We start from the raw sequence: 16021 nt of genomic DNA on the forward strand, positions 1-16021 counted from the left end.
ATATATATATATATATATATATATATATATATATAAACATACACACATGCACGCTTGCCTTCCACACAGTTTCTGTCTATCAAATTTACTTACAAGACATTGGTCAGCCCAGGACTATAGTGGAAGACACTTTCCCAAGGTGCTGTACAGTGAGACTGAACTCAAGACCACAAGGCTGAGAAGCAAACTGCTTAACCAAAAGACAAAGTTGATATTTTTTTAACTAAAAGAGAAGGAGGCTTTCACCACCTTTAATCTAAGGACCATTTTAATTCTAGAAAGTCTCTTCTTTTAGCTACAGAGTTAGTTAAAGAGACCAAAGATCTCATTACCTTGAACATAAGGACCGTCTTTGGGATGTTCTCGAACACGAAGCGTATGGAGGCCTTTATCATCAGCATGAGTTTTCTGCAGCAAATCTCGAACTTTTTCGTTGTAAATTTCTAAAAAGCTGAGAATGAGAAGTAGTTTCCAAAATATAATTAAACTCTTTCTCGTTAAAAAATTTTTTATACATTAAAAAACTTTGCAACTAATTTATGCATCACCTTTTAGTAAAGTAAAAAAATTACACTTATAAATGCAAACAAGAATGATTGAATATTACAGAGAGAGAGAGAGAGAGCAATTGTCATATGTATGTAGGTGCCTCCTTGTCTTGACATCACATGATTGCTGTAAATGAATGTCACTCAGTTCAAATATTCTGCTAAAAGTGTTTGGCCATGGGAAAATATTACCTTGCTTGGAAATAGGTAAGGGTTGGCAACAGGAAGGGCCTGGATCAGATGGAATTTGTTGAGGCAGATTTTCTCATGGCCCTTCCTGTTGCCAATTCTCACCTGTTTCCAAGCAAGATAATGCTTTCTCATGCCCAGACTTGTTTTGCACAGAACACTGGAAACAAACAACACTTCTTGTATAACAGTGATTCTCATTTACAACCATCATGTAATATCAAGACAACACAAATACACACACACTCACTCACATGCACACACACACACACACACAAATGATGGGCATCTTTCATTTTCATTTCAGAGCTACAGAAGAAAACATTTACCCAAGGTGCCACACAGTGGGATAGATCTTGAGACCATATGGTTGGAAAGTATTCTTCTTAACCACATGGTCATACCTGCAACTATACAGAATATTAATCTCTGCCCTCTGCCTCTCCTATCAACCTGACAACACACAGAAAAGAACAATACCAAATCAATTATACCAACAGTTGATCGTTCTCTCATGTTACACTTACCTGACTTCTGTTCGATAACTTGAATTACCATCAACCATCCTAGAAAATAGTTCCTGCAGAGAAACCAAACACAAAATATTCATCATCCAACAATAACAAGAAATTTTGAAATGGGATGAAATATTACTATAATCATCATCATTGTCATTGTTTAACATCCACTTTCCATGCTGCCATGGTTTGACCGAGAACTGGCAAGATGGGAGGCTGCAGCAGGCTCCAATCTGATTTGGCATGATTTCTACAACTGGATGCCCTTCCTAATGCCAACCACTCTGAGAGTGTAGTGGGCACCTTTTACATTCCACCAGCATAGGAGCCAATCAGGCGGCACTGGCATTGGCTATGTTCAAACAGTACTGTTTATGTGCCACCGGCATGGGTACCAGTCAGGGGGCACTGGCATCGTCTATGCTCAAATGGTGCTTTTTTCATGCCACCGGCACAGCTGCCGATCAGGCAGTACTGGCATCGGCCACGCTCGAAGTGGGTATATGAAGTTTAAATAGTTAAAAGATAAAAAATATAGGCACTGGTGTGGCCACACCCATAAAAACTTGCCTGGAGTGGGCTGCCCTCATCGTCCCCAACACCTTAGTTCTGCTACTGTGACACACAACTGAACAGATATTTTCTACTTCTATTTTTACTTATTTTAGCAACATCAACTAAAAAGTATCATTACAAACATATAGCTCTACCGTGCATATTATTATACAAAAAAACCCAGTGATAACAATAACAGAAATTGCTAACAATAATTAATGTTACTGTTGATGATGGATAAATATAGAATAATTATGAAAAGAGATAGAGCTTCAAACAATACTCACCTTACATATCCTTGGTATCAGCCCATGGTCATCCTGGTCATAAAATAATTAAAAGTACAAGTTATTGAATGATATAGAAGGAAAATATAATTATATTTCTTTATAATTAACAACAAACTTCAGGTCATTTGGGGCAAGTGTTTTCCTTTTACCACAGATTCCTACTGACCAATATCTTGAGAGTAACAAGAAACTGTGGATCTATTCCAACTCAATCACAGATTTTTAAAATTAATATTTTTAACTAAACAGTTTGAAACTTCGAATACTGGTATAATTTCTCACATAGAACACAGTTTACTCTGAACGTTTTTGACAAAATTTGATATTTTGGAAGCTATTTCGTGTTAAAGTTTTGTCGTGTCTAATAAAGACTTTTTTGTTGACAGAAAGTGGCATACACACTCATTACCCACTTTTGTCGCTGATCTCATTGCTTATTTACATCTGACATCTCAATACGAAATGTTGTAGCAAAAACTAGTGCTGACTGTAAGTTCTATAGGATATCTGTAGAAAAAACCTTAACAAGAATGATGATGATTGACTCACCTGGTTTCCCATCATCGTGTAACTCTTACCAGAACCAGTCTGACCATAAGCAAATACACAGGCATTGTAGCCATCATATGCTGATCGGACTACATCAAGACCAAGTGACTGGAAAACCTTAAAGAAAGAACAACAGATTTAATAAACAAACAATGGAAATATTATCTGAACTTGACAATAGCATAAAATAGACGGATCTGTCTATGCTGTTCTCCATACATACAGGCATGTCTTCTGCAGGTGCTGGTGCCACATAAAATGCACTCATACCGGTACTGCATGAACACATCCATGCCAGTGGCACATAGAAAACACCCAGCACACTCTGTAAAGTGGTTGGCATTAGGAAGGGCATCGAGCTGTAGAAACCATGCCACAATAGACAGTTGGAATCTGGCCAGCTCCTGTTAAACCATCCAACCTATGCCAGCATGGAAAACAAACATATATATATATATATATATATATATATATATATAAGCGCCAACCAATTGTGGCCAATACCAGTACCCTTTTGACTGGCTCTTGTGCCAGTGGCATGTAAAAAGCACCATCCAAACATGATCGATGCCAGGCCCGCCTGACTGGCTCCCGTGACAGTGGCATGTAAAATGCACCCACTACATTCCCCGAGTGGATGGAATTAGGAAGGGCATCCAGCTGTAGAAACATTGCCAGATCAGAGTGGAGCCTGGTGCAGCCGATGGCTCTCCAGACCTCAGTCAAACCGTCCAACCCATGCTAGCATGGAAAACAGCTGTTAAGCGATGATGATGATGATGATGATGATGACATATGTCTGTGTATATCATGTGATAGTTGTAAGCGAATGTCACGATTGTACAAGCAGTGTCCTTTGTTATCAATCTTCTGAGATATGTCTAGTCTTGGGGAAATATTACCTTACTAGGCGTAGTCATTCTAATGTCCATAGAGCTATTCTAATTTGATCACTGAATACAAATAAAGACATAAAAGATAAGCAATACTAACATGATCCTGACTGGCAAAATTTGTAGCTTTTGAGGCAGACCAAAAAGAAAAATCAAACGTGAATTCTTTCACTCTCATTGATTCCCGGCCACAATCTCCTTCTGATACTGTTTCAGGAATCTAAAAACAGAAATGGTAGACAGTAAAATATTGTAAATTAAAAACAGACAAACAAAAAAAATAATAAATAAAAAACATGCAATTCTCAGAGAACAGATGTTAATATAGAAAATATTTATAATCATGCAAACTGAAAAGAAGAATAAAAGTTATTATTAGTATTTGATTAGTAAATAAAACACAAAAAGGTTAAGAGTAAAGACCCCCTTTGGTCAAAACTGACCGTGGAATTGCACCTAGAAAATTACCCAAGTCCAGGCAAGCTTGTTTATGGAAGCCTCCCCTCTTCATACCACTGATGTTATCCAAGGGAAAGGCAAAGGCTGATACAGCTTGGCACCAGTGATGTTGTAACTCATTTCTATAGCTGAGTGAACTGGAGCAACGTGAAATAAAGTGTCTTGCTCAAGAACACAACACACAGCCCAGTCCAGGAATTGAACTCACAACCTCATGATTGTAAGTTCAATTCTTTAACCACTGAGCCATGTGCCTTTCACAACAGAACAAAATGAAGAAAATAAAACAAATGATAAATATTAATGGAAATATCTAAAATTAAAAAAAAAAAAATAGTATTGCCAGTAATAAATTAAATGTTTTCAAAAGAAATTAACAGCTTGCTATCATCATAGTTTAATGTCCACTTTCCATGCTAGCATGGGTTGGACGATTTGACTGAGGACTGGTGAACCAGATGGCTACACCAGGCTCCAATCTGATTTGGCAGAGTTTCTACATCTGGATGCCCTTCCTAATGCCAACCACTCCGAGAGTGTAGTGGGTGCTTTTACGTGTCACTGGCACAAGGGCCAGTCAGACGGTACTAGCAACAGCCACGCTCAAAATGGTGTTTTTTATGTGCCACCTGCACAGGAGCCAGTCCAGCGGCACTGGCAATAATTAATATATTTTAGAATTATACCTTCCTATGTGATGATGGTCTCAGAGCTGACCTCAGAATACAATATTTTTTCAAGAATTTACTTTCTTCATCCATTAAGAACTAACCTCCTTTATTTATGAAAACAAGGGTGAAGAGTTATGAGAAGATATAGGGTGCTGAGCTGGTTTAACTGTGACAGAGCATTTAGTGTGTCGTTCTTTTACATTTCAAGTTAAAATCCTACTAGTATCGAATTGGCCTTTCATAAAATAAACAAATTGTTTCATAAAATAAATACATACAACATACTAGCCTCGTATTATGCCTATGGAAGACACGAATATTAATATTAATAGAATAATGTTTGTCTTTTATTACATTTAATTTACTTTTCAATTCATTTTAGAAATTGCTATAAACTCATACAATTATAAACTACAGATTGTATCACTATAATATGAAATTTAATCTTCATAACAGTCTGTCAAAGTAGAATTTTAGAAGTTATGAACCTCAGTTGAAAACAGAGCAGAGTAGTGTAGGAGTACAACTTTGAAATTGTGTAGCCAAGTGATTATGGTATTACATTTTGCAATCATGGGATTGCAGTTTCAATTCCCAGACAGAGTGCTGAATTGTGTTCTTGAGCAAATGCACTTAATTACTTAATTTCCTGTTGCTCCAATTCCCTCAGCTGTAAATGAGTTGCTGCAGTGGCTGAGATGTTGACTCTGCGACAGACTGTCGCCCCACTTGAGTGGGTGGGTGGGTGTCGAGGGTGGGGTTGTAATCTCAACCACTTAAACGTTGTGGAAACCAGGTTAAGTTCTGGCCTTATATGAGTCCTAAGGTTCATGACAGATCTAAGGAATACTATGCTGACCCTTATAAAGGATACATTAGTTCCAATGTAGTTGAATGTAATTTGATAAGAAAACCCTGAGAAAAATTTAAAATTAATTTGGCATTTTTAAACGTATTTTGCTTCCACAGTCAGTAGTTTTAGGGCAAAAAGCCTACAGCAAAGAGAGAGCATAAGGTCAATGTAACTGCAGTCTTTTCTTGGGGTTTTTTCATCAGCTACTGATGTGTGTGTGTGTGTGTGTGTGTGTGTTACTGTCACCTTGCCTTATCAGCTATAAGTATCAAGCAAGTAGTGTCCTATATTTTCAATCTTTCCTGACGATACGTCTGGTTTTGAGATAATATCACTTTGCTTGGAAACAGTTGAGGATTGGTGACAAGAAGGACATCCGGCCACAAAGAATCTGCCACGACAAATTCCCCCCAACCCATACAAGCATAGAAAAGTGGATGTTAAAACAATGACAATGATGACAGTGATGAGTAAATATCAACAGCAGTGGAAATCTTGTGACTGAATACAATATAAACCCTGTGATTGAGCAGGACAATCAGATTACCTTAAAAAATTGGGTAAAGATGCTCCTTGGTCATGAATAACCATGGTATTGCACCTACAAAGTTTCCCTCTGAGGTACAAGTCCGGTAAGGTTGTTTATGGAAGACCAGCCTCTTCTCTCCACACCACTGATATTATCCAAGGGAAAGGCAAAGGGGTCGATACAGCTTGGCACCAGTGATGTCGCAATTCGTTTCTACAGCTGAGTGAACTGGAGCAACGTGAAATAAAGTGTCTTGCTGAAGAACACAATACACAGCACCGTCTGGGAATCAAACTCGCAACCTCACGATTGTGAGCCTGATGCTCTAACCACTGAGCCATAACTAGTAATTCTAAAATTAAGTGGTTTATTGTTTCAGTGATACCATGTCTAGGCTTCATTTATTTTCCATACATACTTAGAAACTCTCATCTATGGCCTAATCATGATGGACATAGCAACCCATAGTAACCTATAATCGGATACGTTAGATCTTTATATGAAAGTATATGGTAAATGAATATATGCTTCATAACTAAGGCTATCATTTATAGTGTAAATAATGGGTCCTTCCTTTATATAAGAAAGAAGGAAAGATAAATAAATCTGGTAAGAAAAATAATGTTGTTGATGAAAGTGGCGAGAATGATGCAGTGAAAGGTCCTGCCCTGAGCATATACCTGTAGTTAGAAAAAAGGAAAGGAAAAAAAGGCACTTGCCCCGAAAGTCAGGGTACCCAAGGTTTTTTTATGGGGTTTTTCCATGGGCAGCTGTCAAGCGTCTCCTCCCTAATGAGGATTACACATTGTTGATTTCTTTCTTTTTTTTGTTAGTCTTGTTTACATGCAAAACCCTCACAACACACACACACACACACACATTCTTTGTTTTGTTCTGTATTGTCCATAATGTTTTACTTACTGTAAACCCTTGTGATTAATAAAGAAATCATTATTATTATTATTATTAATTATTATTATTATTATTATTATTATTAAGATGGTGAACTGCCAGAACAGTTAGCATGCCATGCAAAATGCTTAGAGGCATTTACCCATCTCATGTTCTGAGTTAAAATTCTGCCACGGTCAACTTTACCTTTCATCCTTTTGGGGTCGATAAAATAAGTACCAGTTGAGCACTGGGGTTGATGTAATCGACTTGTCCCCTCCCCTACAATTGATGCCCTTGTGGCAAAATTTCAAACCATTATTATTATTATTATTATTATTATATTATCATGTTAATCTGAAAAAAAAAAATACAATTAAACAACATGAATGCTGAACCAAGATTACCTTACTACAGTTTTTTTTGCGTTTTGATCTTACTGGTCCCAAGTATTGACGTATCTGTTGTTTTATCATTGAAAATAAGTTATGTGGATGTTTAGTCCAAAAATGAAAAAAAATATATATATATATTTCCAACAACTTACAATTACAAAATATTTTCACAGGCATTTTTTATTTTTTTGGACTTAAATATGATATTAATTCGGTTATAGATTATGCTCATTAAATTTGGTTCTTGGAGACACTAGTTTCATGGAATAACATTTCCACTTACGATAATACTTTGAAGTCTGGTAACTCCTTACTACCTTCCAAATTTCATCCCTTATCTCACTGGTTCTCAACCAGGATACATATGCCCTTTAGGGGTCCATGTAAGATTTTGTCATTAAAATATATATACAATAAATTGGTCATATTTCTATAATACACAAAATATTTTAACAATTTTTTTATACAGTTCTTAATAAAAATTTGATTATAAATATACAATAAGGGTTTGTTTTTTTTTCATCAAATAGCTATGAGGGTTTGCCCGAGGAAAATAGGAGTCAAAGGAGTCCATAGGCAAAAAAATGGTTGAGAATCACTGCCTTAGTCATTTATTTCCAATATTCTCTGAAAACATGCCCAGCCATGGGGAAATATTAGCTTACTTAGAAACAAATAAGGGTTGGTGACAAGAACAGCATCTGGTTGTAGAAAATATATCTCAGTAAACCTTGTCCAACCCATGCAAACATGGAAAAGCAGATGTTAAAATGATGATGATGCAGCCAAGGCATCCAACATTTTAATAAGTTATTGTGTACTCTGCTACAACAAAACGAAGACAATGCTTTGCATCTTTATTAAATCAAATAGTAGCTTAATCTGTTCATAATTAACCTTACAAAACCTTATTAGTGTTACGATGTGGTTGTTATAATGTCCATTACATAGTCAATAATACAAGTAAATCTTTCACTGACCTTGTTATTTATGATTGTGGTTTTATTGTCCTCCATAGAGATTATAAACTTGCTATCAAGTTCTTCCTCTCTGAAAATGGAAAAAAAAAAATATCAATAACTGTTATAATTTAGTTCCGTAAAAAGCTGAAATATAAATAAATTACCTCACATATTTTAATATATCTCAGATATATATATACAACACAAAAGACCACTGTATGATCCTTGTTGAAACTGCAGAGGCTTTGGAAGTTACTTATTTTCATACCATTAGTGTTTAATGAATAGCTGCATTTGGGCCCCTAAAAATGTAGCTAATCAATTACCTGTAGTTCTTGCCACTAATGATTGACAAAAGGACAGATGTAATCAGCTTTATTAGCTTGCAGCTGTTTTACTCAGAACTGAGTGTTTGTGCAATACCCAATAGCTTCCTCAGAGCCATTAAAATGAAATACAGTAATACCTCACTTTACATTTGAATGCAAATATGTTAATTGCCATTGTGTATACCACAGGAGAACGGTTTCTCTTTTATGACAAATATGTGTTTATAATACACTCAATTCATTATTGCAAGGGATTCTGGGACATTGGTGTTTTAACACGTGTCTTGTCAGCCAGAAGTACCAAGACTTAAGAATGTAACATGAACTGGTGTCCTGTTTACAATTTCAGTAAATAAACTGTTCACAGGCTCATACTGATATCTGCCAGCCAAAATTCTTTTCTGCTCTAGGCACAAGGCCAAAAATTTTGGAGGAGGGGGGGCCAGTCGATTAGATCGACCCCAGTACTCAACTGGTAATTAATTTATCAACCCTGAAAGGATGAAAGGTAAAGTTGACCTCGGGGGAATTTGAACTCAGAACATAAGACAGACAAAATACTGCTAAGCATTTCGCCTGGTGTGCTAACATTTCTGCCAGCAGCCAATATTAACACTTAAGACATCTGTACAATCCTCCACTTCTTAAGTATTATCTCTGTAAATTGCTAAGTCCTGAAAATGTGCAGTACTTGAGACAAATTATTCAGCAAATTATTTTTTGTCATGTGATTAACCAAATCTGCATAAACGTCTTTTATCCGTACACACACATGTGTGTGTGTGTGTGTGTGTGTGTGTGTGTGTGTATGTGTGTGTTTGCATTTATCTCATGCACATAAATATAATCATTTTCCAATTTTCTATAATATTATTTTTTTTTTCAGTCTCAATAGAGGGGTAAGCTGTGTCAATGGTCTTTTCAGGACCTCAAGGCCTGTGAGATTGTCAGTTACCGTTCCTCTTAAACAGTTACAGCTGCTGGAAATTAAAGAACAGGTGGGGAGGAGAGATTGTAGAGGGCTGAAATTCTGGTGTAGAAAGGAATGAGTAAAGTAGTTAATGTGAGGCCTAGGGGAGGGCACAATGACACAATATATGTGATGAATGGGACACAAGTGGGTTGGTAGTGGCACAAAAGTAGTCCACTCTGGGGAGCAGAGGCCACTGTAGTAGCCAATACCTGTGAGCCAGCAGTTGTTAGCAAATAACTTCAACTTAGCTAATGTCTGTGTGTCTCAACAAATTTTGTTTTCCTCATGTCTATAATATTCAGTCCCCTAAACCTTTTCAATTTTTAGGCCCCCTTCTTTTCCTTCTTTGTAGTTATTTTATGCTACAGTGGCCTCAAGCTTTGTTTGGGATAAACCCATAAAAAAACAAGAGCACTCAGAGAGCGGAAACCTCCGCCAAGGCAACACCAACATCCTCTCAACAATTAGCTGGAGATGATTTTTAAAATGAGAATATCTGAAATAAACTCGATTGTGCTCACAAACGAGAATACTAAAAATAAACCTGGCTGCTCTCAAAAATTAAGTAAAAAACAGGAAAAATAATCCAGAATCCTTATCCAGTATCGGATCGATCTCAAAATCTAATCAGCTCGTGCCAGCCACGAGGCCAAACATCCCTGAAACTTTCATTCAAATCCATCCAGCGGTTCTTGAGATATCTTGTCCACAGGCAAACAAACAAATACAACTGAAAACAATACCTCCGCCTTAGCAAAGGCGGAGGTAAAAATGAGAGATGATCTTTTGCTGATGCCCTAAGTTCCACATGGAGTCGCAGACTGGTGCAAAAGTATTATATATTAATAGAGTTAAAAAAGGTGCATAGAAAAGCCTAATTAGAAGATTTTTCAAATTTATGAATCAAATAATGAATTTAGTAAGAAATATGATGTTGGAATTAGTGCAAGATGCCAGCCTTAGCCATTCAAGAGACAAAAACTTTGTATATGTGGACCAACAGACACAATAGAAAAGATTTGTAGATATCTGTTGTTATATTTTTCTTCTTCTGTCATATGTTGTCACAACTACAATGAAAATCAAAATAACTGACAATAACAATATCTTTAAGATCAAATATAACATTTAAATGAAAATAAGAAAACAAAAATCTATTAAACTGTCTCTATTGGGTCTGACAAGTTTTCCTGGTGCATGTACGGGGGATATGGGAACTGAAAGGTGGGGAGAGGAAAATTGAATGAGTCAGCTATCTGTGAGCTGTTTATGAAGTTAATGACACATAATTAGCAACATTTCCTTGTATAATGATGACCTTTCCCACTATATGCTTTCCATGACAATTCACGGCTTGCTTAAGCTCTCTTTCTCTTCTACCAACTGAACAAGAACAATTTACTTCAGTAATGGAAATAATAACAATACCACTATTGGCAGTGTGTAGACTAATTTCGTTATGGTGACTTTGTAAATAATCAAGGAAGTTAAATAAATACAGACATTCTGAATAACTATGTGCCTATTATATGTACCATATTTTACTTGGCATAAAAGACACGCTTGCATCTTAAATGCACCTCAATTTCAGTAGCATGTCTTCAGGAAAAAGAACCTCAGGGATAAAATTAACATGAGAAGCCCAATTTTACATATAGAACCTGGGGTGATTTTTATGAGACGACTTTGTTTTTGGTAAAAAAAAAATGTGTTTTATATGCCATCAAATATGGTAACAAACCATATAACAGGATACAGAAACCTACAAAAGGAAGGATGTTTGCAAAACGGACACAAAAAAATCTACAATAGAGAATATATATACTATATATCTATACTATATATTAGAGATGTTGTTCAGATAAATAATCCAGTGAATTAATAAATCAACCATTGAAATTTTCAATGTGTCATTATTTTAGCTATAAGTACCAATTTAAAACAAAAAAAAAGATAAATGAGAAATCTACTGTCTTTCATGTCTTTAATTGGTGCTTATTTCTAAAATTCCTGTTCTCACCAGGTTATTCTGTACTAGAAAACGAAGAGCAAAATTAGGACAGCTATAACCATTAATGCCTTTTACTCTGTGACTTTGACAGCTCAATAAATCATATCCTAACTCTACACCTAACATACAGATGCAGGCAGGCATGGCTTGTGTGGTTAAGACACTCACTTGACAACCATGCAATTTAGGGTTCAGACCCACTGCATGGCACCTTGGACAAGTGTCTTCTGCTATAGCCCTGTGCTGACCAATGCCTTGCGAGTGAATTTGGTAGACGGGAACTGTGTGGAACCTCATCATATGTATATAATGTATACATGTATATATACATATGTGTCTGTGTGTGTGTGAGTGTTTGTCCCTCCATTGCTTGATAACTGGTATTGGTTTATTTACATCCCTGTAATTTAGTGGTTCGGCAAAAGAGACCGATACAATAAGTACCAGACTTAAAAACAAAAAAACCCAAAATCCATAAGTAAGTATTGGGGTCAATTTGTTTAACTAAAACCCTTAAAAGTGGTACCCCAGCATGGCTGCAGTCCAATGACTGAAACAATTAAAAGAAAGTAATTAAAGGTAAGACCAAATTAGGTGGAGCTGAGCCAATAACTGAAATAATCTAATGGCTTCGATTGAGGTAATTCAAATAGGTACAAGTGTACTGAATGACATAAGCATAAATTTCTTAATACAGTGAAATTTCTCTCTTAGTAAGCGAAAGAAAACAAAGGTCAAACAGTAATTGTAGGTGGCTCTCAAAAAGAAGGGGAGATAATTTTAAGAAATGAATGATTCATTATTGTGGGGTGAGTATTGCACATTAATGTGCTGGTTAGTCATCAGGACTGAGCTATCAGTTTGATACTATCGGGACTTAGAGATCCTCCTAGGACACCTTTTAAATATTCTTTCTTCTTTCTTTTACTTGCTTCAGTCATTTCACTGCAGCCATGCTGGAGCACTATCTTTAGTCGATCAAATCGACCCCAGGATTTATTCTTTGTAAGCCTAGTACTTATACTATCGGTCTTTTTTGCTGAACCACCAAATTACGGGGATGTAAACATACCAACATTGGTGTCAAGCAATGGGGGGGGGGGGGACAAACACACAGGCGAACACACACACACACACACACACATGATTGGCTTCTTTCAGTTTCCGTATATCAAGTCCACTCACAAGGCTTTGGTCAACCTGAGGCTATCATATCACTGAATGGATTATTCTTTACAATATCAATAAGTCTAATTACTCTAATTACACATCAGATCCAGTATATATTGTTTTAATTAATTAATAAGAGATATGCTATATAATTAACAAAAAAGCCTTTTCAAAGATGCCTTTTTATTCATTACACTTATAAAGCTCATGTTTCAAAACCATTTGCTATTATTTCTTAAATAAAATAAAGCAAAATTATAAATAGATTTATAGTCTGTCCTGCACAGCTTGACACAGAAACTAGTCAGACCTCCAGCTGCATGTCTAATTATATTTAATTTCTGTAAAGTCTTGGCTTGGGTCTAAGCAGCAGTTACAATGACCAATATTATGTTGCACGAACTAGTAGCAAAACACAGGTGATTCATTCTAACAGTACAAATAAAAATGACTAAAATAACCGAGAGGACATATATACTTTGGTTAATTGCTGGGTTCGACAGGATGTCTTTTCATTACAACACTTGACATATAAAATATACCAGCTATATTTCAAGGTACACTGTCAGATAAATTTGATTAATTATTTAATTACTTTCTTTTCAAAAGATTTGATACTTTGCTATTTTCTTTTTCATTTATCAACATAGATGTACAATCCTTCGTTAACTTCTTTTTCTCGTTAAGTCCTTTAAGTGTACATAGTAATGTTATCAAAACATTACCAATTATTTAAAGCTGGAAAAAAGTAAATATTTATAAAGCTAATTATTTGGATTAATTTTTGCTTAGATTCATCAGGTGTGTTGTAAAGTAGGTACAGGCATTAGAGCAAGGTAGTGTTTGCATGAGTTTGGCTGTAGAGTTAAGAAATTTGCTTTTCAACGGCAAGGTTTCAGGTTCAGTCCCACTGTATGGTACCTTGGGCAAGTGCCTTGCACTAGCTAAAAACTTATGAGTGGACCTGATAAATGGAAACTAAAACAGGCCTGCCAAAAATGTGTATGTCCTTGTATTGACATTATGCTATTTGTATCAGGGCAGTAAGCTGGCAGAATTGTTAGCATGCCGGACGAAATGCTTAACGGTATTTATGTTCTGAGTTCAAATTATACGAAGGTCAACTTTGCCTTTCATCCTTTTGGGGTTGATAAATTAAGAACTAGCTGCATACTGGGGTCAATCTAATCGACTGGCCCCTGCCCTCAAAATTTCAGACCTTGCACCTATAGTAGAAAGGATTATGCTGTGTATCAATCTTCTGTGAAAACATATCTGGCGACAGCAAAATATCTTTGTTAGAAACAGGTGAGCGTTGGTGACAGGAAAAGTGTCCAGCTGCAGAAAATATGCTTCAAAAAAGTATGGAACAAACTGCCAGCATCAGTTGTTAGTTGTCGGAGCACTGCATCCTTCAAAACTTCCATGCTTCCTGAGATTCGCCAACACTACACCTGATTTTCTCCCCTCCATACACACGCAAGCATGTATCTGACTCATACACTGTTCACTTTCCAGACATTTGTACATTACTACATATGCTTTATACGCACTTTTGACAAGTTGTAGTGCACCTGAGCACTGTATACAATAATTTCATTATTATTATCATTATTATTATTATTTATCCTTTACAATGCAGCAGTGAACTGTTTAAGAATCATTGATCTCAATATATAAAGTTTTAAAGGTGAAACAGATATGGTGCTAAGCGTTTTATCTCACAAATTGTGAATTTATTATCAGGAGGGCACATAGCCTAATAGTTAGAGTGATGCATTCACAATCCTGAAGTTGCAGTTTCAATTCCTAGATTGGGTGGTGCATTATACTCTTGAGCAAAACACTTCATGTTGTGTTACTTTGCGATCACTTCAACACTTAATGTGTGATACCCCATGCACCTGTTCAGGTAATGTTAATTTGATGGAGGGAAGGGGCTAATGTACAGCACATGCATTTGATCACAATAAACAAATCATTTGTGCAGGTCATTTGGCAAAAGTTGAACTCTTAAACGTCGTCTTTGATGGGTGAGTCTATCATACTATGTGGAAGAATATGATATCTATTCATCTACTCCATTTATCTAGGAATTACTCACTTTTACTTGTTTCAGTCATTTGACTGCGGCCAATAGGAAAAGAAATTGCAGTTGTATCAAAAGATTAGTTAGGAAGTATCACCATAAAAGGTGAAAAGTAATCAAGAAATGATTACATACAATTAGCGAGAAGACCACTTAAAAGTAAAAATCATAATATCCGTTATTCTTTAAAAGAGTGCACACTCACACTCACACACATTGTGTATCTTGCCATTGAGTTTGACAAGTCACCTACACAGCTAAGGTCACTCTCTGACCAGCCATAACAAACAACCTTCTAAATGTGTGTGCGTGTGTGGCAGTGGTGGTGGTGGTGGACTCTTCTGTTGTAAATGATAGATGAGGTGCCACAACTTTTTGCTGAACAACCAGTGAAGATAGTTTGTTTACAGTGACCAAATGTATGTGCTGCAGGTCAGCTCATTCCCTCCATCAATTCAACGTTACCTGTACAGGTGCTCAATGCACCATATGTCAGATGTTGAAGTGACTGCAGAGCAACATGAGATGAAGTGTTTTGCTCAAGAACACAATGCACCACTTGGGCTGGGAATCAAAACCATGATCTTGCAATCATGAGTGCCACACCCTAACCATTGGGCCATGTGGCTTTATTTGTGTGTGTGTGTATCCTACACACATACTTGGGACTAAACAACAACACCGTTGAAAACAGTCTTTATGGAGCTCTCTCTGTCAATGCAGCTGTGATCCGAGATTTGATTTTGTTCCCTTACACTCTGCCTTCTTGTCACCCCCCCCCTACAATACCTATTCCTATGCAGATGAAACCATACTTCATACTTCCCTAACTTTCTGCATGCATCATTCACATTCAACATAAACACCTCACAGCAAATCTCTGTTGTGTTCATGGAAAAAGAGACCTTGATAAGAATTGTCCAAAGAAAGAGGTCATGCCAAACTTCTTTCCATCAACAATATAAAGACACAATCGCCATTCCTCCCCCCCTCCCCCATACATAGATAACATTCAATCAGAACCCCTGAGGTTGCCTCAAACACTAAACCTAATCATCACTGAGAAACTCCCCTGGCAAATACATGTTTTCAACATAAGAAGAACTGCATTAGAAAGACTGATCTGCCATTTCGGGGCCAGAAAACA

General features: G+C 36.5%; 1 protein-coding gene across 3 annotated transcripts in view; it reads right to left on the reverse strand.

The window, feature by feature from the left end:
• LOC106877171 (kinesin-like protein KIF16B) overlaps positions 1–16021 on the reverse strand; it is a 229232-nt gene that overhangs the window by 50168 nt on the left and 163043 nt on the right. For all 3 annotated transcript variants that reach the window (XM_014926000.2, XM_014925999.2, XM_014925998.2), the window contains exons 3-8: positions 8321–8390; positions 3643–3762; positions 2650–2766; positions 2098–2130; positions 1265–1317; positions 333–451 (exon numbers count right to left, since the gene is read on the reverse strand). In XM_014926000.2, the coding sequence (XP_014781486.1) occupies positions 333–451; positions 1265–1317; positions 2098–2130; positions 2650–2766; positions 3643–3762; positions 8321–8390 (512 nt within the window). The remainder of the gene's footprint in view (positions 1–332; positions 452–1264; positions 1318–2097; positions 2131–2649; positions 2767–3642; positions 3763–8320; positions 8391–16021) is intronic.

Source organism: Octopus bimaculoides, chromosome 11, assembly GCF_001194135.2.
Source record: "Octopus bimaculoides isolate UCB-OBI-ISO-001 chromosome 11, ASM119413v2, whole genome shotgun sequence".
NCBI classification, from domain to species: Eukaryota; Metazoa; Mollusca; class Cephalopoda; order Octopoda; family Octopodidae; genus Octopus; species Octopus bimaculoides.